The 27,365-nt window shown below is 44.0% G+C and overlaps 1 protein-coding gene across 4 annotated transcripts; it reads left to right on the forward strand.

Moving 5' to 3' along the window:
• On the forward strand, positions 1-26,426 carry CNTROB (centrobin, centriole duplication and spindle assembly protein). 4 transcript variants are annotated; one of them, XM_023653733.2, is made up of 19 exons: positions 1-1,266; positions 2,061-2,149; positions 2,387-2,468; positions 2,947-3,103; positions 4,045-4,161; positions 4,381-4,497; positions 4,792-4,890; positions 5,840-6,076; positions 6,397-6,543; positions 14,957-15,090; positions 15,660-15,785; positions 16,012-16,174; positions 17,100-17,358; positions 18,628-18,764; positions 19,075-19,138; positions 19,315-19,485; positions 19,640-19,772; positions 20,283-20,355; positions 20,613-21,154. In XM_023653733.2, exons 2-19 carry the CDS (start codon positions 2,062-2,064, stop codon positions 20,736-20,738), a joined length of 2,430 nt encoding a protein of 809 aa, XP_023509501.2. In that variant the 5' UTR covers positions 1-1,266; position 2,061; the 3' UTR covers positions 20,739-21,154. The 4 variants fall into 4 exon arrangements, with proteins under 4 accessions (XP_023509501.2, XP_001504851.5, XP_070084248.1 ...); XM_001504801.7 differs by having other exon boundaries at positions 2,061-2,145; XM_070228147.1 differs by lacking the exon at positions 19,640-19,772 and having other exon boundaries at positions 2,061-2,145.
• The last annotated feature ends 939 nt before the right edge of the window (positions 26,427-27,365 follow it).

The following is a 27,365-nucleotide window of genomic DNA, read 5'->3' on the forward strand; positions in this document are numbered from 1 at the left end:
GCCAAAGCGCGCACGCGCGTCAGGCTCCCAGGTTCCAGAGGCTGTATGAGCCGCAGCGACTGAGAGCTCCTGGGCTGATGACGTCATCGGGGCGAGCGAGGCGGGGCTGACGCCGGTGGGCGGGAGGTTACCAACGGTTTTGAGTGTAGAGAAGGGCGCGAGAGCCGGGGTCTTGGTCTTCTGGGACAGGGTCTCAGAGGAGGGAGGCAATACCTTGTCCCCACCTTGGCAGATTGGGGCACTGAGGACTGCAAATGTGGAGAGTAGTCGGAACGGGTGGTCGGGGTAGAGGATCTCAGGCTGGGCTTGGGGGCGGCGAGCTTTTTAGGAACGTCTGAGTGCGTGACTGAGTGTTCATGAGGTTTCTTTGGGGGTGGTAGGAAGGGACGAATTCTAGGGAGCTTTGCTATGGCGTTCTTCCAGGAGGGGTCGGGGGGGATATACCAGAGAGTTGACCCTAGATAGGAGAGGAGAGTCGGCGGAGGGGTGTGGGGAGGTGGGGAACGTGAGCTTCCTGCCTCTCTGAGACTGGAGCGAGTAGAGGGGCACATAAAGCAGCTGGATGGAGATTAGGCCCCTGTTGGATTTGGGTCCGTTTCAGTTAGCACGTTCTGAATGTGAGAATTTAAGAGCTCAGCTGACCAGTGACAGCCTGTGCTAGAAGGTGATCTGCAGCTTTCAGCACTCCAGAGGAGCTGCAGTGGTGCTGTTGCTGGGCAGTTGGTCTTCTGTCCCCAGCCCCTCCTTGCCGCACCCTCTTTCCCACCGTTCCCAGGAGCTGTGGAAAGAAATGCTTTTGCCCTCTCCCATGGCCTCTGGAACCAGTGGAAACCTTTTCTCTAACCAGAAGGCCTCCATACCGTTATTCACCAAGGATCCTTGGCTTGGAGTCTTCCTCCCTCCTCTGAAATCTTCCTTCCCTGTGTACTTTTCCTCCTGGGCTCTCCTAAAACAGAACCAGGAATTCCCAGCTCTGCTGTTTCCAGTTGTCTCTTCAGTGTACTCATGGCAACATCACCTACCAACCCTGGTTCACCTCTGGGGGCTGAGGATCTCCTGAGTGATTCATCAGAAGCCCCTGGGCTGAACCAGGTGTCCTCTGAAGTGACCTCCCAGCTCTATACTTCTTTGCACCTTAGTCGTCAGGCAGAGGCCACAGCCCGAGCCCAGCTGTATTTACCCTCCACCTCTCCACCTCTAGATGGCTTGGCCCAAGAGCTGAGTCACAGCTTGTCACTTGGCTTGGAGAACAACTTGAAGAAAAAGGTGAGGAAAGTGTGTGTTGGGGACCTCTAGGATCTTGGGATTGGGGGTGGCAAAAAGAAATGGCTTTACTGAGATTGGAACTCCTACTCTTGGGTTTTAAATTCCTTTTAGCTACAGAGTCAGTCATGCTTGTTCCTGGGAACAAATGTTTATGAGGGAGAGAGTGACCCAGGACACCATAATTTGGAAAATTGTGAAACTTAGCGTTTTTTGGTCAGAGACAGCTGCACTGTGGGATGAGGTGCTGTGCTTTGACTGGGACTTGGGCACTGTGAGGATGAGGTTTCCTCATCCCAGGAGGGAACTAGGGACTTAAGGATAGCAAGAGTATGCTAAGGTCCTTTCAGCTCAAAACTATTTTGATTGTCTGGTTCAAAATTTGGCATGTAAATCATTAAAACATGGTTTAGTTACACATGTTGCAGAGAAGATAACTGTTAGTTTTGGATATAAAAGGTGTCATAACCAATTTGCAAACTGGTTAGGTTTTGCAGAGTTTGAAAAACTGATAGCCATGGGCTACAGTCTTTAGATGGGTATTTGCTGCCTAGTTGGCAAGAAGCCTCACCACTCTTGTCTTAGCCTGCCCAATTAATTCATTTACATTACCTATATGGCTTGTGTAGACATTCGAGTTTCTGACCCTTATTGGGTCAGTTTTGTTTTTCTTGCTTTACCAGGTGCTGGAGTAAAAATTCTTGGATTTTAGGAGGTGCTGGATGCCATCTGCCCTGACAGTAGGTAGAATATAGATTATACAGGTTGCATCTGATTTCTCTGTTGCTTTTTTCTAGGATGGTTCCAAGCATATCTTTGAGATGGAAAGTGTTAGGGGTCAGCTCCAGAGCATGCTCCAAACCTCACGTGATACAGCCTATCGTGAGTAAACCTCTTACCTGTAAAGGAGAATCTGTATTTAAGGGGTGGGAGGGAGCAGAGGTTGGGGGAAACTAGTCTCTGAGGCAAGAGATTTCAGGAGGAAAGGCTCCACTTCTTTGGGAGAGGGTTCGGAGGAGTGAGTGAGGTAGAAAGGAAAGCCCTCTTCTCTCTTCTCCTACAAGTGGTGCCTGTTCCTATCCTTACCTGACCCTGGCTGTGGGGTCCCTCTGGCTGCCTGCAGGGGATCCCCTCACTACAGGTGCTGGCTCAGAGAGGCGGGAAGAGGACTCCTTTGACAGTGACAGCACAGCCACCTTGCTTAAGTGAGTTCTCCTTTGGTTCTCCTAGCTTGCTTGCTTTCTTGGAAAGCCAAGTGTTATATTCCTTGATACTTCCTTTACTGCTTTTGTAGTTCTTAAGGACCTAAGATGATTCTCACTTAGCTTTTAGCTTTCATCCTTTCTCTCCTATCTTCTACCTCTTTACTCCTTCAGGAGCATAAGCATCGGCTGCCTGGTACCTGGCTTTTTCCCAACCTCGAGTCCTTCTTCCCCCAGAAGAAGTAGCTTGTTTCTGCTGAGACTTTTGCTACAGGGAGTGTGGCTTAGAGCAAGGAGCACTACAGAGTGAATCACAGAACCTCTGTACTGTCTGTGGCTCTGTCCCTGCCTAGCGTTATGACTTTGGGCAAGTCCCTTGCCATTTCTGAGTTTCAGTTTCCTCATTGGTAAAATATCACAGTTGGACTAGTGAATCTCGGAACCTTTCCCAACTCTAACATTCTTTACTTAATTCACTCAGCACCCGGCCCCTGCAAGACTTGTCTCTGTCTAGCTCAGCCCAAGCCCTGGAGGAGTTGTTTCCTCGCTACGCCAGCCTTCGGCCGGGGCCCCCACTCAATCCTCCGGATTTTCAGGGCCTGAGAGATGCACTGGATTCAGAGCATACTCGTCGCAAGGTGAGATACAAAGGCTTCCCTTTGAAAGCAGCAAAGATTAGAAATGGGGCTGAGTGCTGAAAAGGGCTGAGGGTTAAGGGCCTGCTCTCTGGATTTTGCTCAAATGGCTCTTCAGGGAAGCCTTCTTTGACCATCCTATGTGAGATGGCACACTTCTCCTCCAGGTATTCCTTCAGATCACCTTATTGTTTCCTGCGTGTTTACACAGTCTGATATATCTTGTTTGTTTCTCCCCTCTAAAATCTGGGATCTGTGAGGGTCATACCATGTCTTGTTCAGCACTGTCTCCCTAAGGTGTGGAATATACCTAGCACGTAGAAACACTCCGTAAACGTTTGGTGAATGAACAGTGAACTTTGCTGGCTTCTGCAAGGGCTTTATAGCTATTGGTGATATAATGAGCTTTATCTCTGCAAGCCTCAGCCTGTCTGAAGGGGGCAGAGAGAGAGACAGGCAGAGGAAAAGTCAAGATCATTTGTTGTATTGTCATTTTTGGAATGCTCTCTTTCTCTATTTTAAAATGAAGAAAAGGCTTCCCCTTTATCCTATGCTTGATCTATTCCCTTTATCCTATCCCCTTTATGCTATGTTTAATTGTTGTGTCCAGTGAGCTTCTTAAGGCAGGAGTAACTTCCTGCTCTTTGCAGTGTGGGCTGCTGCACCCTGCCAAAAGGCTCATGGAAATTTTTCTTAGGAGTTCCAGGAAAGGTAAGAGCCTGGAAACTAAGCTCCTATTTCCTGATAAAGTAGAGGAAGGTGTTGTATGTCTCAGGCCTCAAGATTCCTCTTCCAGTATTCTTGATTTTCCCTCCCCAAAACTATTCTGTTCTTGGGACCCTGGGTCCGTCTCTCCAGCCCATTTACCCTAGAGGAGCTGGAAAGTTTGGTGCTTTGGTCAGATTAAACATGGCAATACCCAGACTCTTCACCCTTCTTCCCAGCATTGTGAGCGCCATATTCAGAGCCTGCAGACCCGAGTGCTAGAGCTACAGCAACAGTTAGCTGTGGCTGTGACTGCCGACCGCAAGAAAGATATCATGATCGAACAACTGGACAAGGTACCAGGGTAGCAGAATGTGGGTGGGTCTCTTCGTGGAGGGCACTAAGCCTATAGTAAATGGGGGTGGCCAACCAGTGTTCCTTTGTTCACATTAGGAGCTGGGGTACGGGGTGGGTTTACTGACTACTGGGAGAAGGTGGCTATTGACCCTGCCCCTGTGGACAGAAAGAGGACAAAAAAGTTAGTTTGAAATTCCATCTGCCTTTCGTCTCCTGAGACCCTGGCCCGGGTGGTGGAGGGCTGGAACCGGCATGAAGCTGAGCGGACAGAGGTACTTCGGGGACTCCAGGAGGAGCGCCAGGCAGCTGAACTCACTAGAAGTAAACAGCAAGAGGTGGGCAACCAGGATCAACCCTCTGAACTTAGGGTTCCCAACAGATTGACCTCAGTCTTGCGCTAGCTATCCTGATAGTCCTCCTCCCCTATTTCCTTTCCCTTCACCGTTCCTGCTGTCACACTTGCATTGTTGATGTATTCCCAGCTTTTCTCACACCGTGTAGTCTTCTTTTTGGCCCCTAAGTCATTTAGTTAAATCTTACATTTAAAGTTTTTGTTGTTAATACTTTTTGAAGTATAACATACAAGGATTCCCCTCAGTTCCTCTGCCCTGTTCCCCTCTCCCTGAAAGACAGTAACCCGCCTGGAACAAAGCCTTTCTGAGGCCGTGGAGGCCCTGAATCGTGAACAGGAAGGTGCCAGACTGCAGCAACGCGAAAGAGAGACACTGGTGAGACTACTGGGCTGAGTTAATTCCAATAGAGGCTGTTAATTACTTCTAGAGAGCTATGGGTGGATTGTGGGAGTTCATATTTTGACTTGCACCAGGGCAGTGTTTCCCGGAGTTTGTTCCTTAGAACACTAGTTCTGCTAAATACTCTACAACAAAGGGGCTCTGCCACCAAGTAAGTTTGTGAGAGTCTGAAAATTGTATCCTCATTAGAATCACCTCAGGAATTATTTAAAAATATAGATTTCTGGGACCCATCCCCAGAGATTTTGATTCAGTAGAGATATGGTGAAGTTGGGGAACCTAAGTATTTTCAGAAATTTCCTAGGTGATTTTGCTCAGCCACATTTGGGAACTATGGTCCAGGGCATAGCTAAAAAAGGTATGGCACGAGACTCACTCAAGTTTCTTATTACTGAAATGATAAGATGATTACCCATATGAATTAGTAGCCAGGTTTGGAACTTGTTGCATGCATGACGCATGCTTGTAGTCTCAACAGGCTACATCCAACAGTGCTGATGATGGTTGCTGCTTGGCTAGGTGACTGTAGGCTGGATTTTCTAGCCTTTGTGGAATGTCTTTTGATGATGATGGTGATAGCTATTGTATACTGAGTACTTACTATGTGCCAGACACTGTGCTAAATGCTTTACATACACTTTTTACTTTAGTCCTCACAAGTTAGACCCTAATATTATTTCCGTTTTACAGATAAGGGTGTATGCCTAAGAACGCTTGGTTAAATGACAGAGCTGAGATTTGAACCCAAATCTACCTAATTCTGAAACAGAAGCTCTTACCTACTATATTGTAATCCTGTGGGCTTGTCAACTATTGTCTGTTTAATAGGCGTAATTCTCAGTGGGCATATTACATGGGGGTGAGGGGCAGATTGCTGGTCTCTTGAGGGCATGCTAAGGATCTTGGTTTTCTCCTGGGGCTATAGGAAGAGGAAAGGCAAGCTCTAACCCTGAGCTTGGAGCTAGAACAGCAGCGGTGCCGGGCCCTGCAGGAAGAACGAGATGAGGCTCGGGCTGGGCAACTCAGTGAGCATCGCCAGTTGGAGACACTTCAGGTTGCCCTAGAAGAAGAACGGCAGACCCGGGCCCAGCAAGAGCACCAGCTTAAGGAACGCTACCAGGCACTGCAGGAGGAGGGCCAGGCTCAGTTGGAAAGGGAGAAGGTAAAAGCGGCAATCAGGGAATGAATGGGGAAGAGATGAAGGGCAAAATAATTGAATGAGATGGGATGTCGGAATATGGGGCATAGGGGACTGAGATGGAGAGAGCAGAACTATGTGTGAGAGACAGGACTGAGAGTATAGGGCCAGCAGGAAGGGCTGGGGGCATCAAATACATGGAAGGCCAAAGAGTAGCTTTAAACAGAGATGAGGAAATAGATCAAATGTGGAGAGAGGGGAAGCTTGGGTTTTAGGGTATGGGAGAATGAATTGGGGAATTCAGGAAATGAGGTATGTACTTAAGTCTGATTTCCCTTTCTCAGGGGAACACCCAGAGGGAGGCCCAGGCAGCCCGGGAGGCCCAGCAGCAGTTGGCATTGGTGCAGTCGGAGGTGCGGCGGTTGGAAGGAGAGCTGGATACGGCTCGGAGAGAGAGAGATGCCCTGCAGCTGGAAATGAGCTTGGTGCAGGTCAGGAGGCAGAGGGTTCTGGAAGATTTTTCCTGGTTAGGAGAAGTAGGTCTAAGGCAGAGTGATGTTTCAGGAGCCCCAGCAAACACTCCCATTTCTAACTAGAATTTTTACCTTTATAGGCCTCTGTTTTTATGTCTAAAGTGTGTGTTAAGAGCAAGTTAATGAGTTCCTGAGAGCAAGTCAATCTAAGAGACTTTTTTCCTTATTAATAGTTGACTTAAGGAGATATCCAGTTTCTGGATAGTGAGTCAGTGTTTGAGAAAACACACGCCTTTTATTTTTCACCTAGCCCATTGACTTGAAGGACTGACCACGTGGAAGCTAAGTTATTACGGAAGGCCAAGGGTAAAGATGTTAGTAAACAAGTCAGTAGCACTTTGCAGGCTGCTGGAACACAGGTGATTATTCTCTCATTTCAATTCAGGAGGCGTGTTAAACAGCCCCTCTATGTAAGCTCTGCGCTAGGAGTTGAGAATAGTCCCGGCCAACAAGGATTTCACCAGCTAGATGGGAGTTTGTCTAGTACACACATTTTGAAGTATTATGATAAACAGGATAATTGAGGGTAAGAACTACTCTTTACTCAGATGTCATCTTTACTCAGTGTCCCAACCACACTGAGTAAAATCTGCAACCCTCTGATAATCCCCGTTCCCCTTCTCTGTTTAATTTTTCTGCTAATATCCTACACAGGGTAACTTTAAAAATCTTGTTTAATTTCTCTAAGGTCCATGAGGGCACAGATTTTTGTCTGTTTGTTGTTGAATCCCAGAATGGTGCCTGGCTTATAGTGTTGTTCAGGTCCTCTATTTTTTAGAGCAGTTTTAAGTTTATAACAAAATTGAGCAGAGGGTATAGAGATTTCCCATATACCCCCTACTCCTACATATACATAGCTTCCCCCCTTATCAATATCCTCCACTAGTCTATTTGTTACAATTGACAAAACCTACATTTGTACATCATTATCACCCAGAGTCTATAGTTTACATTCGAGTTCACTCTTGGTGTTGTACATTGTATGGGTTTGGACACATTTTTAATGACATGTATCCACCTTTATAGTATCATACTTAGTTTCACTGCCCTAAAATTCCTCTGTGCACTACCTATTCATCCCATCCTCCCTTTAACCACAGGTTAAATCTGCCTTTTCCAGAATGTCATATAGTTGGAATCATGCAGTATGTAGCCTTTTCATATTGGCTTCTTTCACTTAGTAACATACGTTTAAGTTTCCTCCATGACTTTTCATGGCTTGATAGCTCATTTCTTTTTAGCGCTAAGTAATATTCCATCATCTGGATGTACCACAGTATTTATGTGTTCTGTCCACTGAAGGACATCTTAGAAAACTTCTAAGTTTTGACAGTTATGACTAAAGCTGCTATAAACATCCGTGTACAGGTTTTTGTGTGGATGTAAGTTTTCAGCTCCTCTTGGTAAATACCAAGGAGTGTGATTGCTGGATCATCTGGTAAGAGTATGTGTAGTTTTGTAAGAAACCACCACAGTGTCTTCCAAAGTGGCTGTACCATTTTGCATTCCCACAAGCAATGAAGGAGAGTTCCTCTTGCTCCATATCCTCTCTAATATCTGATGTGGTCAGTGTTCTGGATTTTGGCCATTCTAATAGGTGCGTAGCGGTATCTAGTGAATTTTCCATGTCACTAATTGTACTTTTTAGCTCTAGAATTCCTATTTGGTTCCTTTTTATGATTTCTGTCTCTTTAGTGACATTCCCTGTCCATACATTGTTTTGATTTCATCTAGTTTGTTCATGATTTTCTTTTGGCTCATTGAGCCATATGTAAGACTTCTGATTTAATCTCTTTGACTAGTAATCCCAATGTCTTGGCTTCCAGAGGAAGAGTTCCTATCAAATTCTCTTTTTCCTTTGAATGAGTCTTATTTTCTTATTTCTTTGTATGTTTGTAATTTTTTTGTTGAGAACTGGACGTTTAGAGTATTACAGTGTGGTACCTCTGGAAATCATATTCTCTTCCTCCTTAGGGATTTCTTTTGGTGACTACAGCCATCTGTTTGTATAGTGACTCTAAACTATTTTTGCAAAGTCTGTCCTTTTTGTTGTGTGTAGTAACTGACATTTCTATCCTATCTCCATGATTAACCTGTGATCTGACAGAGCTTTTCTTAAATGTCTGGATCTCGCCCAAAAAAAGTATATATATATATATCTCTTTAAATCTTCTGATAGATGTTGCCAAGGAAGCTGCTATTGCCTAAGGGGCCCAAAACCAAAGGCAGTTGTCAGCTGTGGTTCCTCAGGGAACTGCTACACTGACCAAAACACACAATCCAATGTTTTTGGAGGACAAGGTACTTACTGCCCACCTTTGCTTCAGCCAGCCATTCTAGCATCACAGGCTGCCATTGCCATTGCTCAGGGGCGGGGGATGGTAGCTGCTTCACGCTTCAGGCTCTCTTATCAAAGTTCAGCAGCCTCTCCTTTCATCATGCACTCTCTTGGTTGCTGATCAGGTTCCAGTGTTCCCAAATAGTTGATTTTGATATTTTTTCCCCAGCTTAATGGTTATTTTGGCAGAAGAACCAACCCCTGGAGTTTCTTATCCTGCCATTTTCTGTAACATCACTCTATGTTTTCTTAATTCTATTTTTTTAAGTACGAAAGTTTCATAAAACATTATTAATATTGTTTTTATAAAGTCAATATTCACTTAGAAGTATCCACATAATTTACTGCTTTCTTTGCTCTTCTTCCCTTCTTTGAACTCAGATCTTCCATCTGGGATCTTTTTCTTGGCGGCAAAATCTCTTTTGTTTGTTTATTTATTTTCATTTGAAAATTTCATTTTTTTATTTCACATGCATTTTTGAAGGAGCTCCTGGGTGTAGAATTCTACGTTGGTAGCTATTTTAACGTATTAAAAATATTATGCTGGCTTCCGTTGTTGCTGCTGAGAAGTCAGCTGTCAGGTGACCACTCTTGCTTTAAAAATTTTCTCTGTATTGTTTCTTTGTGTTTTTTTAATCCCTGGAGCATGGGCAGGCATATGGGCTGTCCCTAGCAGAGCTGATGTCCCTGGCTTCACAAAAGTGCCTGTTTCGTGCTGGTGGTTACAAGAGAAGGAGAGGTGAGAAGGGCTCTAGGGCCAGACAAAGCAAGCCTTTGCAACGGAACATGGCATTGACCACCAGTAGTGGTGTTAATCTGAATAACTTAATCTGCCAGTGCTAGAAACATGACGATCTGCTCCCTCTCTTCTTATACTATGAAATGGTTTGTAAGGTTGGAATGAATATGTGTTTCTTGAATATTTGATATTTCACTACTGGTTTTGCTTCTTTAATGTTTATGGAAATATTTAGACTTTCCATTTCTTCTTGAATTATTTTTGGTGCACTCACTCTTTCTCTCTTTATATGTGTAAATAGCATATTCTCTCCTAATCTCATTTGTCTCATCCTCTCTTTTTAAAACCATCTTACTTGTAGTTTAATTGAATATATTTTCAGAGAATTAGCTTTTAACTATGTTGATTTCTTTTCTATTTTATTAATGTCTGTACTTTATTTCATTCTTTATATTTTCTTTGGTTTTATTCTGTTGTTCCTTTTAAAATCTTAAGATGGATGCTTGCTTATTAATTTTCAGCCTTCTTTTCTGAATTTCTCCATAAGTATCATGTTAAGTGCATCCTACAACTTATCCTATGTGGTATTTTCCTTATTGCTTGGTTCTGAATAATATTCAGTTTTTTATTTGATTACTTTTTGATCTCCTGGGTTATTTCCAAACATACAGGATTTTTCTAATTACATTTTATTATTGATTTATAGCTTAACTGTTTGTGATTAGATAGCATGGTTTTTTAAAAAATTACTTATTTATGTATATTCCACCTAGGCTTTGTTTTGAAATATTTCAATCTTAGAGAAATATTGCATAAATAGTATAATGAATACACTTAGATTCACCAGTTGACATTTTGCTACATTTGTCTGCACCTCCCTCCCTCTCACTCTTCTCTCCATCTCCCCTCACTTCCTCTCTCTCTCCCTTCCCCCACCCCTCATCATGTGAGAGTTTCTTGTGGACATCATGAGAGAATATGCTATTTTTATTACTTAAATTCCTTGAAATTTTTTTTTTTGAGAAAGATTTGCCCTGAGCTAACATCTACTGCCTATCCTCCTCTCTTTGCTGAGGAAGATTGACCCTGAGCTAACATTTGTACCCATCTTCCCCTATTTTATACATGGGACGCCTGCCACACCATGGCTTGATAAGCAGTGCATAGGTCTGCACCTGGGATCCAAACTGGCAAACCCCAGGCTGCTGAAGCCGACCGTGCAAACTTAACCGCTGCACCACCAAGCTGGCCCCACTTGAAATTTTTTGAGACTTGTTTTATGTCTTAATATGTGGTCGCTTTCTCTAAATGTTTCATGTAGTGCTTGAAAATATGTATTTTATAGTTGTTGGGTGCAATTTTGTATATGTGTCTAATTTGTTAATTGTGCTGTTTAAATAATTATATCCTTACTGATGTTTTTTCTGTTAAAATCTCACTGAGGGTGGATTTGTCTGTTTCTCCTGTAGTCTGTCAATTTTTGTTTTATACCTTTTGAGGCTATGTTATTAGATGCATATAAATTTTGAAATTGCTATATCTTTCCTAGTAAGTTGAATGTTTTGTCCTTTTGAGTTGACTCTCTTTATCTCTTATAAGGCTTTTTGCCTTAGGGTATATTTTTGCCTGATGTTAAAAGAGCTGTACCAGCCTTTCATTTTGTCAAATAGAATTTGCCTGACAAATATTTTTCTAACCATTTTACTTTCAACTTTTATATATTTATTTGCTTTTTAGCTGGAGCATTAAATTCATTTACATTTCATTTATTTATTCATAGTTGGATCTCCATCTTAACTTTAAAATATCTTATTTTGTCTTGTCTATTCAGTGTTTATTTTCCTTTCCTTTCTTGCCATCTTTTAGATTCTTTCTTTTCTTTTATTTTTTTCTTCATCTAGTTTTAAAGTCATAAATTCAATTTCTGTTTGTTTGGTTTTGGGTTACTTTAGAATTATAACATGCATACTTAAATTATCAAAGTTAACTTATCAGACGTAAATATCAAAGACAAAGAAAGGAGCCATCAATTCTACACAGATGGATCAGGTAGACTTCCCAAAGAACTTTAAAAAAAAGTTTTTTTGTTTTTTAGAGATTGGCACCCGAGCTAACAACTGTTGGCAATCTTTTTTTTTTTTTCTGCTTTTTCTCCCCAAAGCCCCCCAGTACATAGTTGTGTATTCTGGTTGTGAGTGCCTCTGGTTGTCCTATGTAGGACGCCGCCTCAGCATGGCCCGATGAGTGGTGCCACATCCGAGCTCCCCAGAATTTGAACCGGTGAAACCCTGGGCCGCCAAAGCAGAGTGCATGAACTTAACAACTCGGCCATGGGGCCGGCCCTGCAATCAATACTTTTTATTTCTGTATTATCTGAACTTATATTAGAGAGAACTTTTATATCTTAAAAATATTTTTAGGGGCCAGCCCAGTGGTGCAGCAGTTAAGTGCACACATTCTCCTTCGGTGGCCCAGGGTTCACCGGTTTGGATCCTGGGTACGGACATGGCACCGTGTGGCAAGCCATGCTGTGGTAGGCGTCCCACATATAAAGTAGAGGAAGATGGGCACAGATGTTCGCTCAGGGCCAGTCTTCCTCAGCAAAAAGAGGAGGATTGGCGGCAGATGTTAGCTCAGGGCTAATCTTCCTCAGAGGGGCAAAATATATATATAGGTTGCCTTATCTAATCACACCACTTTATGTGTGTCCTGTCAGAACCTTTTCATATATGAGTTTATGGGTTGGTGCTTAAAAAAGGAACACGCTGTGCATTCACTGCAACTTGTTTTGCCTCATAGTATATCAGAGACATCTTTCCATGTCAATACATATAGATGTGCATCATTATTTTTTAGGATTATATAATACTGCAATGAATGGATGAATCATAGTTTACTTAAGCATTTTCCTTTTGATGAGAAATTTACACCGATACCAATTTTTCACTATTAAAAATAGTGCTGCAGTGAACATCACTGTACATAAGTTTTTGGCATCCTTCTGTAGGATAAATTCCTTAAAGTGGAATTGCTTGCTCAAAGGGAGTATGTATTAAAATTTTTCATTAAAAGAATTTAGGTAATGAGATATCTAGAGTGGTCAAAATCATGGAAACAGAAAGTAGAACAGTCCTGGTCAGGGGCTGAGGGGAGGGGGAAATGGGGAGTTGTTGAATGGGTATATAGAGTTTCAGTTTTGCAAGATGAAGACATTCTAGAGATCTCCACAACAATGTGAATATAGTTAATACTATTCAACTACACTTAAAAATGGTTAAGAGGGTAAATTTTATATTATGTGCTTTTTTACCACAGTTTTAAAAATTAAAAAAAAGAATTTATGTAACTGCAAGGAGTTTAGGATGGGAGAGAGAAGGTAGATTGGTGGTGGGAGATCATAAAGGGCCTTGTAAGCCATTTTAAGCAGCAAAAACTTTAGACAATGGGGGCATTAGAAGGGTTTCAAACAGGCCAGCCCCATGGCCGGGTGGTTAAGTTCATGCGCTCCACTTCGGCGACCCAGGGTTTCACTGGTTCAAATCCTGGGCGTGGACATGGCAACGCTCGTCAGGCCATGCTGAGGTGGCATCCCACAAAGCACAGCCAGAGGCACTCACAACTAGAATATGCAACTATGTGCTGGAGGGCTTTGGGGAGAAAAAGGGGAAAAGAAGAAGAAGATTGGCAACAGCCGTTATCTCAGGTGCCAATCTTGAAAAAAAAAAGAAGGGTTTCAAACGAGGGAATAAATTGAACATATTTGTATTTTAGACTATTTACTCAGACATGAAGTGGCGGATCTTTTGGGGCCAAAATGACAGAGGGTGGAGGGCAGAATAGAAGCAGGGAGATCAACTGGACTTGAAGTAATGTTGAATGAAAGTAGAAGTGAGTGCAGGGGTAAATTAGGGAGATGTTAAAGAATTAGGATGGAATGACCAGTTGGAAGGGGTAAAGAAGTAGGAGTCAAGGATAACTCCAGGTTTTAAGTAGCTTGGGTGTTTTGGTGGAGAGTGGTGTCATTAGCTAAGGCAAGAAATAAAATAGGAACAGAAGGGTTGAGGGTAGAAAAACAAATGTGCTCCATTTTGGATGTGTTCTATTTCAGATGTATCCAAACTGAGCTATTCAGTAGGTTACTGGGTCTATGGGCTTAAAGCCTGGAAGAAGTCTAGGCTAAAGAGGGAGATCTGGAAAGTATTTGAAGGTATAAACAGTAGCCAAAAACATGGCCTAAATGCCAAGCGTTTATTATACACATTTAAAAGCATCAGCAACCAGAATGTTAGTAAATGGTCAAAAAGAGGCCTGAGGACAGCTCAAGGAAATGTTCAGCCTTTCCGGGCATTTGGAGGAAGAACAATCAGCTGGGACTGAGGAGCAGTCACGAGGAATGAGAATGCGGGGCTGGTGGTATCATGGGAGCCAAGGGGGAAATGGTTTTAGAAGGAAGGATTGACATAGTGGCGGATGTTACAGTGAGATCACGTAAGATAAAGGCTGGGAAATCACCACGATTGGATTTAGACATTAAGTTCTTTGATGTGAAGTACTATAAATGGAAATCAGATTTCAGTGAGTTGAAGAAGGAATATGAGATAAGAAAGTGGGGACTGTGATACAGACTGATTCTGCTTTAGGAGGGAGGGACACTGACATTTAGTGAATGCCTGCTGGGTTTCAGATGCTGCAGTAGGAATACTACGTGTATTATCTCAGGCACATATAACAGATTTGATTGTTTTACCTAACATTTCTTTTGGTTAAAAAATATATATTTCACAGGGCTGGCCCCATGTCGTAGTGGTTAAGTCCAGTGCACTCTGCTTCGGCGGCCCGGGTTCACAGGTTTGGATCCTGGATGTGGACCTTCACCGCTGTCAAGCCATGCTGTGACAGTGAGCCACATACAAAATAGAGGAAGATTGTCACAGATGTTAGCTCGGGGCTAATATTCCTTAAGCAGAAAAAAAAAAAAGAGGAAGATTGGCAGCAGATGTTAGCTCAGAGCAAATCTTCCTCACCAAAAAAAAAATATATATATATATATATATATTTCTTTTGTCTAAAGTTATTTTCACTTTTGTGTACATATAAGATGTGAGTACTTCATGGTTTAATAAGGAAAGGGAACGTCTTTCACTGCTTGTGACAAAATTCTTGTTTTTTATCCCTTAGGCTCACGAGGGGGAGTGTTGATACATGGATTTTTTTTTGTCTACATTATATCCTCCATCCTCTTCTAAGCCCAAACAGAATTTAGCTGACTTTACCCCACTTTCCTTCACTCCCAGGCCCGCTATGAAAGCCAGCGACTCCAGATAGAATCTGAGCTGGCTGTGCAGCTGGAGCAGCAGGTGACAGAGCGTCTGGCACAGGCTCAGGAGAGCAGCCTGCGGCAAGCTGCCTCTCTGAGGGAACATCACAGGTACAGGGGACTTACTGGATGCTGCCTCTCCCCAGCCAGGCAGGCAGTGTTAGTGGCCTGCCCGGGTCTGTCTCTCTGCGGGAGAGCTGCCTGCAGGTACACATGAAGAGCCGGGAGTGCTTGGGAATTTTCGTCCCCTAGGAAGTAGCCATTAACCAATAACTGAGGGGTGCAGGAGTATAAATTTTCCAGCTCCCTTGCCGCTGATGGGGATAATGCTGAGCTGTGCCCTATACCATCTCCAGAGCCACCCTATGGGATTGAGCCTCCTTCCCATCCCTGTCTCACATTTCCTCACCCCACTCACCTACTAGTTTTTTCTGGAAATGCTTCTTAAATGAATTACTTCCCCGTAAATCCTCATCTCAATCTCTGCTTCTGGGGAACCCATCCTAAGACATCAGCTTTGTCCTTGCTGCTTTCCTGAACCCACCTGTGCCATGGCCAGGCTGGCGGCTGTCTGTCTCACTCACACATACACACATCCTGTTATGTCTCATTTGATTTTGTCTCATTTGACTCCTTCTGTCTCGAGATTCAGTCCTCTTTTCTCACCTGTGTCCTCTTAGGAAGCAGCTTCAGGATCTAAATGAACAGCACCAGCAGGAATTGTCCACTCAGTTGGCTCAGTTCAAGGTGGAAATGGCAGAACGAGAGGAAAGGCAGCAGCAGGTGGCTCAGGACTATGAGCTCAGGTATCGGTCCCTGGAGCATCCCTTTTAGGCCTCAGCCCCTTTCCTGTGCTTAGAGCCCAAACTGGAAACGGTGAGGAGTTGCTCCCTCCATAGATCTGTCCTCTTTTACATTGGCCCTAGCTCCTTTCAGAATTTCAGATGTCTGACAAGCCATTCTATCTCTTCTTATTCTCCAAGTCTCTGCTCCCTCAAAGGCCCCACATAAGCTCTCCTGTCTCTTCTTCAGACTGGCCCGGGAGCAGGCGCGAGGGCGGGAGCTGCAGAACCGGAGCCAGCAGCTGGAGGAACAGCGGCTGGAGCTGGTCGAGCGACTCCAAGCCATGCTGCAAGCCCACTGGGAGGAGGCAAACCAGCTGCTCAGCACCAACACCCCACCTCCTAACCCCCCAGTAGGTGTTGCCCCTTGAGCTAAGCTGCTCTGAGTGGTTGTGTTTAGGTCCCTTCTTTGGAAATCTAGCTCCCTCCCAAGGGAAGTCCTAAGTTCAGGTCCTAGGACCTGTGTTAGGAACAAAAAAATCTGTGGACTTTCTCAAAGAATAACTGTATCATCGAAAGCAATCTTTTTCTCCACGGCCATAGTTCACCCAGACGGGCCCCACTGCCTTGGGCCTGACTTCTCCCAGCCCAAGAGCTGGTAGGGAATACACCATGGTGCTAATTTTGTTAAATGGCAACTGAATTAATTATGATGGTAAGTGCCAAAAATTGTTGCCAAGTCCTGCCCTAGAGTAGAGTTGGGAGTCTCACCAGCCCTTTTTATGTTGGTGTCTCCTACTTCCTTCTTTTAATTATGAAATTTTCATTATTAGCTAAACTATATCTTGGAATAAATACTATGCACATGGTAAAAAAAAAAATCCAAACTCTTCGAAAAGGTAGACAGTGAAAAGTAATCTCCATCCTCTCCCTGCTCCTTGCTCTCCCGGCTCCTCTTCCCAGAAGCAGCCAGTGTTACTGGTGTCTTGAGTGTCCCTCCGCTCCACCCCAAACGGTAGCCTTCTGTACGCTGTTGGATAACTTTTTGTTTAACCAAGTGCTTATTGGTGGACAGTAAAGTTCTTTCCTATATTTTGCTTCTATAAACAGTGCTGCAATAAATATTAATATATGTCTTTGTGCAAGTGTCTCTATAAAATTTCTAGAAATGGAATTGTAAGATCAAAAACAAGCATTTTAAAATTTAATAGATATTATCAAATCTCCTTTTAAGGAAGCTGTACTAATTTGTAATCTTATTAAAGTGTCTGTGCCATATCTTGTCTTTTTAAATGCACTGAGCTTTGATCCTTCTTTCTGCTTCTCTCTTATGCCCAGGTTCCTACCGCCAGCCCCTCCAGCCCTGGGCCTCGGGAACCAGAGAAGGGGGAGAGGAGGATCTGGACTGTGCCTCCCGTGGCTGTGGCCCTGAAGCCTGTGTTGCAGCAGAGCCGGGAAGCAAGGGACGCGCTGCCTGGAGTGCCGCCTGATCTCTGCAGCTCCTCCCCAGATCTTAGCCTCCTGCTGGGCCCCGCTTTCCAAAGCCAACATTCCTTCCAGCCCCTAGAGCCAAAGCCAGATCTCACTTCCTCCTCAGGTAACTGGGGACAGAAATCACTGGGGTTCCCATGTACTAAGTGGCTCCCTCTTACCTAGCTTCCTTTCTATCTGGGACTTGAGTGTGTATTTAGTTTCTTAGGTTCCTTAGTGACCATAAGCTGCAAGGAGCAGAAATCTGCTCAAGTTGGTTCAAATAAAGGCAGTGAGATCTCATGGAAATGTCTTGTAGTTGGACTTAATGAGACCTGGAGTTGGGATCCAGGGGTGCTCTCAGGAACTGAGGCAGCTGTTCCTCCTGTGTTTGGGCCTGCATGGGCTCTTGACTCTGCCTCTCCCCGAATATCTGCTGCTTTCTCTTGATTGACCAGCACTCTCTGTGACTCAGGTTCTTGCTCTCATAACTTTGGCTTGTACATGAGTTTGACCAGCCATGACGCTGACTCCAGCCAGACTCTAGACAACCTTACAGAGACAATGCTATCTCTGTTTCTTAGGTCCAGTTTAAAGAGAGGTTATCTGATTGGTTGGCAACCATCCCTTGGATTGGCTGACCTTGAGTGTGGTGGCCACGCTTGGTTTAGTCAGCTGTGACTTGGGTGGATGGGGTGCTCTGCGTGGTGCAAACGTGACAATCCAGTTTGAATTAAGAATGAAGGGTAAATGGGGCTGGCCCCCTGGCCAAGTGGTTAAGTTCGCACACTCTGCTTCAGCCATCCAGGGTTTCGCCAGTTCAGGTCCTGGGCAGGGACCTAACACTGCTCATCAAGCCATGCTCAGGCGGCGTCCCACATAGCACAGCTAGAAGGACCTACAAGTAGAATATACAACTATGTACTGGAGGGCTTTGGGGAGAAGAAATTTAGAAAAAGGAGATTGGCAACCGATGTTAGCTCAGGTGCCAATCTTTAAAAAAAGAATGAGGGGTGAATTATGTCACAATTTTAAATTTAAAAAAAGAATGAGGGCATGTTCTGGTTAAGGGTCTAGAATGTGTCTATTAATCCTAAACCATTCTGGATATTGGTTTCTGTCTTTAAGGAGTTTGTGGTGGTACTTATTTATTTAGAGTCTGAGAACCACAGCTTTCCCCTTCTGTCTACAATTCTGTCTTAGAATTCAGCTGTGCCATCTCTCAGTCGCCTTCAACCCTTCCCTCTCCAGCTGTTTTAAACTTTCATTATCTTCTAGCTATGATGTCCCTCTTATATTCAATAGGCCCCTTTCTTCTGGGCATGTGGCAAGTTGATTTGTGAAGGAACCTCCTCCCCCGACAGCACACAACGCACACCCCTGTTTCACTTTACAGCTGGGGCCTTCCATCCCGATCACAGGGCGGAACGGCCATTCCCTGAGGAAGATCCTGGATCTGATGGGGATGGCTTCCTAAAGCAAGGGCTGCCACCCGTTTCTCAGCTGGAGGGCCTCAAGCATCTTTTGCACCAAGTAAGAGAGGACCAACCCATCCCACCTTATTGTCTTCTTCCCTTCCTCATTTTCTCTTCCTGCTCGAGGAGTCCAGGACTCTGGCTTCATCCCCCTTCTAAGACTAATGCTTTGTCCCAGCATCTTCCTCTCCCAGTCTGTCTCATTCCTATCTCATAAGTCCCTTCTGGAACTTAGGTAACCAACCCTAACTCTTACTTCCCCAGCTTCTGCTTCCCTCAGATATCTAGGTCCCCTTCTTTAACAGTCCCCAGGGAACCTGACTGTCTTGTAGTGTCTTGCTACCTTGAACCTTGCTGTCTCCCCCCAGCTGCTAGAGACAGTACCCCAGAACAATGAAAACCCGTCTGTTGACCTGTTGCCCCCTAAGTCTGGTGAGTGCCAACTCTGAAGAAGCTTGGGGCTGGGCCTGGAAAAGGTGGGAGTTGGTTATCTGGGATGGATTTTTAGGAGTTGGCAAAGGTGATAGAGCCTAATGAAGGCTAGGTGGTAGGACTTCCTTGGCTCTTTGCCCCATTTCCTGATTCTTGGATCTCGTTCCTTTTGCTAGGTCCTCTGACTGTACCGTCTTGGGAGGAAGCCCCTCAAGTGCCACGCCTGCCACCCCCTGTCCATAAAACTAAAGTGCCCTTAGCCATGGCATCTAGTCTTTTCCGGGTCCATGAGCTTCCCTCAACTCATTCACAGGGCAGTGGTCCCAGTGGTGGTTCGTCAGAGAGAGGTAAGCAGGTCATGGTTTACTGGAAGTTAAGGAGGGAAAGTTTTGGGTGTGGAGCCAGTACGTGGAACTGAAGGCCCTTCTGGATTCCCCGGGAGATGGGCTGAGGGCTGAGGAGAGGGGCCCTAGGCTGACGACCATCACTGGTATATCTCAGGTGGAGATGGGCTCGCTTCCTCAAGGCAGCTGATGGAGGTGTCTCAGCTGTTACGACTATACCAAGCTCGGGGCTGGGGGGCACTGCCCCCTGAGGATCTGGTGCTCTACCTGAAGAGGCTGGAGCCCGGCAGGTACCAGCCTGGGAGGGAATGAAGGAAGGATTAAGTGGATGGAATCTGGATTGTGGGCAGGGAAATAGATCAGGCAGGGGAGAGAGGGGTGTGCGTGTTGTCCACTGAGTCGCATCTTTTGTCCTTTTCTGGGGAGGAGTGTGAGGGCGAGATGTAGATCAACAAGTCTCCTTCTCTTCCTCCATCTCTCACTGCTCCCCACCTTTCTTCTGTCTTTTCCTTTCTACTTTCTGGTTTTTTCCTTTGCTTCTAAAAGAAATCCCGTCTTCATGTCTTTTTACCTTAGTTTTTTCCTCTTTACCATGCGGTTCAGAACTCAGAATCCTAGGATTGTGACTGCCTAGTATAACTCACTTTTTGATTCCTCTAGTGTCTCCTCCTATTTGAGCCCCAGGTCTATCTTGTTTGTTCTTATTCTTAAGAGACAGAATTGAGGGGGGAGTACTTCCACCCACTGTTGGGAAGTGAGGCAAACAGTGCCCCATCCTCATCCCTCAATTTGTATGGCAGGACTGACAGCCAAGGGGATAATGTCCCCAGAAGGAACACAGACTCCCGCTTGGGTGAGATCCCCCGGAAAGAGGTGAGGGAAAGGAGGCCAGGGATGATGAGGGTGGAAGGGCTCTCACTGACTCTTTCCTCCATCCCTGCACACTCCCTGGCTGGCTCCATTCTCTCCTGCCTGACCCGTCCGATTCCTGTTCCCATTTTCTGTGGCATGGTCGTTCCCCTTTGCCGAATGATTCTGGCCCTCTCCGTGCACGACGCCTTTCCTCAGTAGGGTAGGGGATTGAGAGTATATGACACTGACTTTGTCTTCTCTTGTCCCACAACTCTCAGATTCCCTCCCAGGCTCTCCCTCGCCGCCTTGCTACAGCCCCTAAGACTGAAAGACCTCCAGCACGCAAGAAAAGTGGGCACCCTGCCCCTAGTAGCATGAGGAGTCGAGGGGGAATCTGGAGATAAGCAACTTACCCTTTCTCCTCTTCTTGGTTCTCGTCTTATTAGTATTTTAATAAATGCTCAATAGTCTATATTAGAGTATCTGACTCAAATGGAAGTTTGCTAGGAAACTACTTTGTAAAGAAAACTCATTTTTTTCTGTTTGTGTATGTTTTTTATATATGTTTCTATTTTATATTTTGTATAAAAAGACATAAATACTCTGAAAGAAGACTCTGGCTAGGTTTGAGAGGTTCTAGTGAGCTAAGGTGCAGTGTTCATGAGTAAAACCTACAGAGTGGTTAGTTCTGGTTGGTTGTGGAATTATGGATGATTTCGTATTTTCTTCCTCATATGTTTCTATATTTTCCAAATTTTCTAAAACAACTATGAATAATCAGAAAACAAACTTTTAATAAAAGAGTAAGCTGTGATATAAAGAGCTGGAGTAAAAATTTGGTTATTGGGAAGACCGTTTTCTCTTTTAAGAGCAAATAATTCTTTTTTTTTAAAGGAAGATCAGCCCTGAGCTAACTACTGCCAATCCTCCTCTTTTTGCTGAGGAAGCCTGGCCCTGAGCTAACATCCGTGCCCATCTTCCTTTACTTTATATGTGGGACGCCTACCACAACATGGCGTGCCAAGCGGTGCCATGTCTGCACCTGGGATCTGAACCAGCGAACCCGGGGCAGCCGAGAAGCAGAACATGCACACTTAACCTCTGCACCACCGGCCGGCCCCTAAGAGCAAATAATTCTTTCAGGTTGCATTAGTAGGATTCCCAATGACAGATTCTGCTCCAGCCAGCAGACACATCTTGGCTGTAATCTCCACTCTTATGGCTTTAAACCATGTATGAAACACTAGATGGGGCTGGCCCCAGGGCGGGGTGGTTAAGTTTGCATGCTCCACTTCGGTGGCCCATGGTTTTGCTGGTTCGGATCCTGGGCACAGACATGGCACCACTCATCAGGCCACGCTGAGGCGGCATCCCATATAGCACAGGCACTCACAACTAGGATATACAACTATGCACTGAGGGGATTTGGGGAGAAAAAGCAGGGAAAAAAAAAAGAAGATTGGCAACAATTGTTAGCTCAGGTGCCAATCTTTATAAAAAGAAAAAGACTAGAGTGCTGGCAAGGAAAAACAGCCATGACTATAAAAACTTCCATCTTAATACTTACCAAAATGAGCAAAGAAAAACAATATTCGAGAAAAAAGTGACATCTACATGAAACTAAGAAAGGCCCCAACTTCATAGTACAAACGCTGAAAAACAGTACAATTTAGATTGAATAGAAGGACAATGCTCTAAGACCCACACACAGCTCTCCAGCTCTGGAGCACAGTGCAGGGTTGTTCTGAAGGGCCTGGTCCTAGGTGGGTGTTTGAGGGGGACGGAGTTTACTAGATTCTTTGAGGAGGGCTAGGCCCTTCTATTTGCCCCTGAATTATTTGATTAGCTCCAGAATAGACGCAATAGGATATAGACTCACACAGTGTTTCATATTAATAAATGTTTAGGTCTTATTTCCTTCCACCTAAAAGTAACTTTCTAGCCCCCAGGGGAGGGAAAAAGGAATAAAAGCAAACACCCATGACCAGGAGGCATGCGTGTTCTCCCGTCCCAACTCTGGCCAGGACAGCTGGTCATCAGTCTCACTCAGGACTGCTGTCTCTGGCCAGGAAACAGAAGGCAGACTCGTGCAGAAGTCACCAGGCTCAGGGGGCTTTGCAAGCCCTGTCTCTTTACCCACCATGGAAATGTTTGCCTTTCTATCTTTTACCTCAAGTGAATAAAATTGATTTGACCAAACTCTATGATTTATGTCACACTGTCGTCATTGATAGCAGATCATTTTATGCTATTTTTAAAAGCTAGTAAAATGAACACCCAGTCTTATCTTGTTATCTCTTGGGTTCCAACCTGCCACCATCAGTCAACATGCCCTACATTTTTCTTGACATGAAGGACATTCTGGAGAATATTTCCCAACTCTCTAGAATAAAATCAGAAAAGGGCACAGTGCTGACTTAACCATTTTGTGAGCTAATTATAGTAAGACAACTTTGGTTTTTAAAAAAATATATTGTACTCATGTTAAAAATCTGTTTCTTCACTGAAGACCACCAGGGAGGCTGGGAAGGAGGAGGAAAGCCACAATCAAGCAGCCCCCCACTTTTTCCCTCATAATCATCTTGGGAATATTGTGAGGGGGGAAAAAAATGAAAGGTTTTGGGAGCTCTATGAAAGCCCACATGCAGAGGAGGCGGGTGCAACCGTTAAGCTCAGATTTTGCTTGGTGGGATTTTGTCTCCTGAGAACTCCCACAGCCACTTGGGGTTAGGGGTGGGGGAGGTTCTGCTGATGGAATATATGAGAGTGAAGGCTAAGTGCTATAACAGAGAAACCCAGTGGGACAGTGGCTTTGGGGCAAAGTTTATTTCCCTGGTAATAGTCCAGAGCAGTAGGCTCATCCCGCTCCACATGGTCACCTACAGTCTCAGGTTCCTTCCATCTTGTTACTCTGCTCCCCCTTAGATCAGTGTCGTTATTTGTGTGGTTGAAGCAAGATCATTGTCATGTGGGACTCCTAGCTGGCAAGAAAGGGCAAGAGCCATGTATCTTAAGCGAGTATCTTAAGACCCATACTTTGAAATGCCACACATCGATTTTGCTTGTGTTTCATTGGCAAGACCTTGATCACATGGCCACATCTGACTGCAAGAGAGACTCAGAAATGTAGCCTAGCTGGCTGCCATGTATGCAGCTGCAACTCTTACTACACAAGAACTAAGGACGAAGGAGAGAATGGATTTTGGTGGACAACTAGCAGTCTGCTTACAGAGAGTGGGACCTCCATTAGAGAAATTGAAAACTAATAAATTGCTGAGACAACCCATGCCAGTAATCAGTATTGACTAACTGTGCAGATAATGAAAAAACTCACTAGACATGTAAATTAGTCCAAGTGTATCAAGTGACGCTGAGGACATGGAGCAATAGAAACTACTTATGCTCTGCTGGTGGGAGACCAGGTCAGGGTGAGAAGACCGCTTTGGGAAACGTTTTGACATTATCTAGTAAGTGTGATGATGCCCACACTCTGACACAGTGACTCCATTCCCAAAGATGTGCCCTAGAAAAATTACTGCTCTTACGTGCACCAGGAGGCAAGTACAGGAATGTCATAGCAAAACCCTGAAAACAATCAAATGTCCATCAACAGTAGTAGATTCATGTAGTGAAATACCACACAGCAGTACAAATGAATGAGCCAAAGTTACGTGCATCAATGTGGATGAATTTCACAGACATAATGTTGAGTGGAAAAAACAGGTTGCAGAAGAAAATATACAGTATACTATTTATGTAAAGTTTGAAAACAAGCACAGGGCGGTCCAGTCCAGTGTGGGGTGCTGGAACCTGAGCAGGGTGAGGATGGGCCCTCACAGGGGGTGGCCTGGCTGTGTTAGAGGTGAGGAGTGAGTCCATTTAGCAGGATGGACAGGGTGAGACAGGGCCTCTGTGTGAGGGAGGAAGAGGTGGGAGATTGTTACATATCGGAGATTGATCAAACATGTAAATTTATTATGAGAAATGGGAGCTAGGTTTCTCACTATTGGAGAAAGGATTTACAAATTTGGAAAGGGAGAAAACTAGAATGAATTCTGTGATGTTGGATTAGAATTGAATGTATCAGTGTAGACTACTGGCCTTATACATATATGCAGGTCAAGATATAGAATTACATATAGGTGTAAATTGGGGTATTATGTACATTCACAGAATCCTACAACACCCCTGTATTAGTTTCCTAGGACTGCTCTAACAAATTACCACAAACTGGGTGGCATTACACAGCAGAAATTTATTCTCGCAGTTCTGGAGGCTAGAAGTCTGAAATCCAGGTGTTGGCAGGACCGTGCTCTCTGAAGGCTCTAGGGGAGGATACTTCTTTGCCTCCTCCTAGCTTCCACTGGTGGCTATCAGTGATCCTTGACATTCCTTGGTTTATAGATACATCACTCCAACCTCTGCCTCCATTGTCACATAGGGTGATCTCTCTGCCCCCCTGTGTCTTCATTGGATTTGGGCCCACCCTAATCCAGTATGACCTCATCTTAACTGATTACATCTGCAAAGACCCTATTTCTAAATAAGGTCATATTCAGAGGTACTGGGGGTTAGGATTTCAACATATTTTCTGGGGGGACACAGTTCAAGCCATAATAACCCCGTTACCAATGAACACACCTGGCATCCAGCTCTTGTCTTCTAAATACCATTCTCTATTAAAAAGGAACCAGGGCTCCTTGGAGAAATGGCTGATTCCAGGTCTGGATCAGGGAAAGTACAAAGTAAACCCAAAAAATCTTGAGGTAAAAAGTAAGGATGTGCTGAGAGACAGTGAGGACATGGCAAAGGAATGCAGAAGCTGGCTTGAGGCCTCTACTGGCCCTACAATTTGAGTCTCAAAATAAATAATGATAGTAAGGGATTATAACCCATTGAATAAAACAAGAAATCATGAGTCCATATGAATATAAATAAACTAATAAATTGAAAGCTTGATGAGGTACAAGATATTTACATAATGTGAAAGTATCTCCCACAAAATACTGATTACAATAGGGAAACATTTAACTTTACAGTGGTGAATTCTGGCTGAACCACCTTATCAAGTGATCAAAGTGGACATCATCAGTAATGGGTCAAATCTAAATCCTGTGCCACCTGAAAGGATGCAAGGAGAATACAGCGTCTGCGAGATTCCTGCCAAAGATCCATGGCCTGCGTTCAACCATGAAGAGACGTCAGACAAACTCAAACTGAGGAAGATACGCTTCAAAATTATTGGCCTGTAATTTTCAAAATTGTCAAAATCTTGAAAGTCAAAAGACAGGAAATATTCCAGACCAAAGTTGACTACCAAGACGTGAAAACTAAATGCATGTGATTCTGAACTGAACCGTTTGCTATAGACAGCTTTATTGGAACAACTGGTGAAACTTGAAAAGAATTTGAGTATTGGATGGTAGCGATGGATCATAGTGAATTTCCTGACTTTGATGTTTGTATTGTGGTTATGTACAAGAATCTCCTTGTTTGCAGGAAACAACACAATAAAACATTTGGACGCGATGAGGCTTCCTGTTGGCAACTTGCTCTCAAATTGTTCAGGGGAAAAAAAGTTATTTGTACAGTACTTGCAACTTTTCTGTAAAGCTTGAAATTATTTTTTTAAAACCTGTGTTTATACCCAACAAAGTAAATTTTTTAAATGCCATTTATATAGCATCAAATACCTAGGGAGAACTATAATAAAAGATAAGCAAAACTTCTAAAAAGGAAAACACTGAGGCAAAAATAAACCTTATACTATTTAGAAATACCTATGTGATGTGGTAAAGCTAAAAAGAAAAGCAAGGAAGACAAGATACGCCAAATTCAGACAGAGGTAACTCCTGGGATGGAGGAGGAGGCGATGGGATGGGGAGGAGACCCCAGAGCTTCCGGATGTAGGCGATATTCCATTTCCTCAACTGGCTGGTGGTCACAAAGGTGCTTGTTATTGTGCTTTATAGTTTATACACATATATTTCATATATTTTTTCTTGTATGTCAAATATTTCATAGTAAGGAAGAAAAATACACATTATTATTGCATTTCTATTAGAAAAATAAACTGTGTATATATAACTATATGTAGATGTATGTGTGTATATATGTGTTTATAAAATGCATAGAGAAAGGACCAGAAAGATACCCACTAACAAAAACAAAATGCCTTAGACAAATTTATGTTGAGCACACGTCGAAGTTTATTGAGTTGCTGACAAGGGAAAACAGTAAGGAAAAAAGTATGCAGCTCAGCGGAAATTTGTACCTTGAAATGACAGGAAAGGCTCCGATAGAGCCTAGAGAAATTTTGACATCTAAATAAGAGAGGGCAGGCTTTGGAATAAAGAAAGATCAAGGTGTCGGACAGTTGGAAAATACCTGTAATGCTCTATAATTCATGTGCTCTATAAATCTTCAAATTATCTCACTAGTAGCATCTTAAAGTACATGGTTCTTTTTATTTGGACACCAAAAAAAGCATTACATTTAAAATGTAAATGTTTGAAATGTACTGCAATTTTTGTAATTAAAAAGGAAAAACTCAGGTTTTTCCTTCCTGTGTAGGGAAAAACCCAGTTCTTTCCTACTGTGTTTCTTCCCTGTGAGTTTCCTTTACTACTCACACAAAAAAAACATTTCTCATCACCAGTGTGGCGGGGAGAGGGTTCCCCGCATCAAGTAATTTTCTGCAACACCAGCTGGCTGTCCTCCAATTTAACTAAATTCTGACACAATATACCTGGAGATAGCGTCAGATCCCATGGGTTAAGGGCTCAGTCCCATAAGACTGTCCCCACCCCACTTCAAATGCCAATCGCAAGTTACAGGTCCCCAGGTTACCTACCACTTCTGTCCTGTTTGGCTACAAATCAGGGGTTCCCGTGACTTCCTCCTCAGGTTTGATTAATTTGCTAGAGCAGAACTCAGGGAAAACAGTTACGTCTACCAGTTTATGAAACGATATGATAAAGGAGACAGTCTTCTGTCAGATGAAGAGATACAGAGAGCGAGATCTGGGAGGG

The sequence above is a fragment of the Equus caballus genome, chromosome 11 (assembly GCF_041296265.1).
Source record: "Equus caballus isolate H_3958 breed thoroughbred chromosome 11, TB-T2T, whole genome shotgun sequence".
NCBI lineage: Eukaryota > Metazoa > Chordata > Mammalia > Perissodactyla > Equidae > Equus > Equus caballus.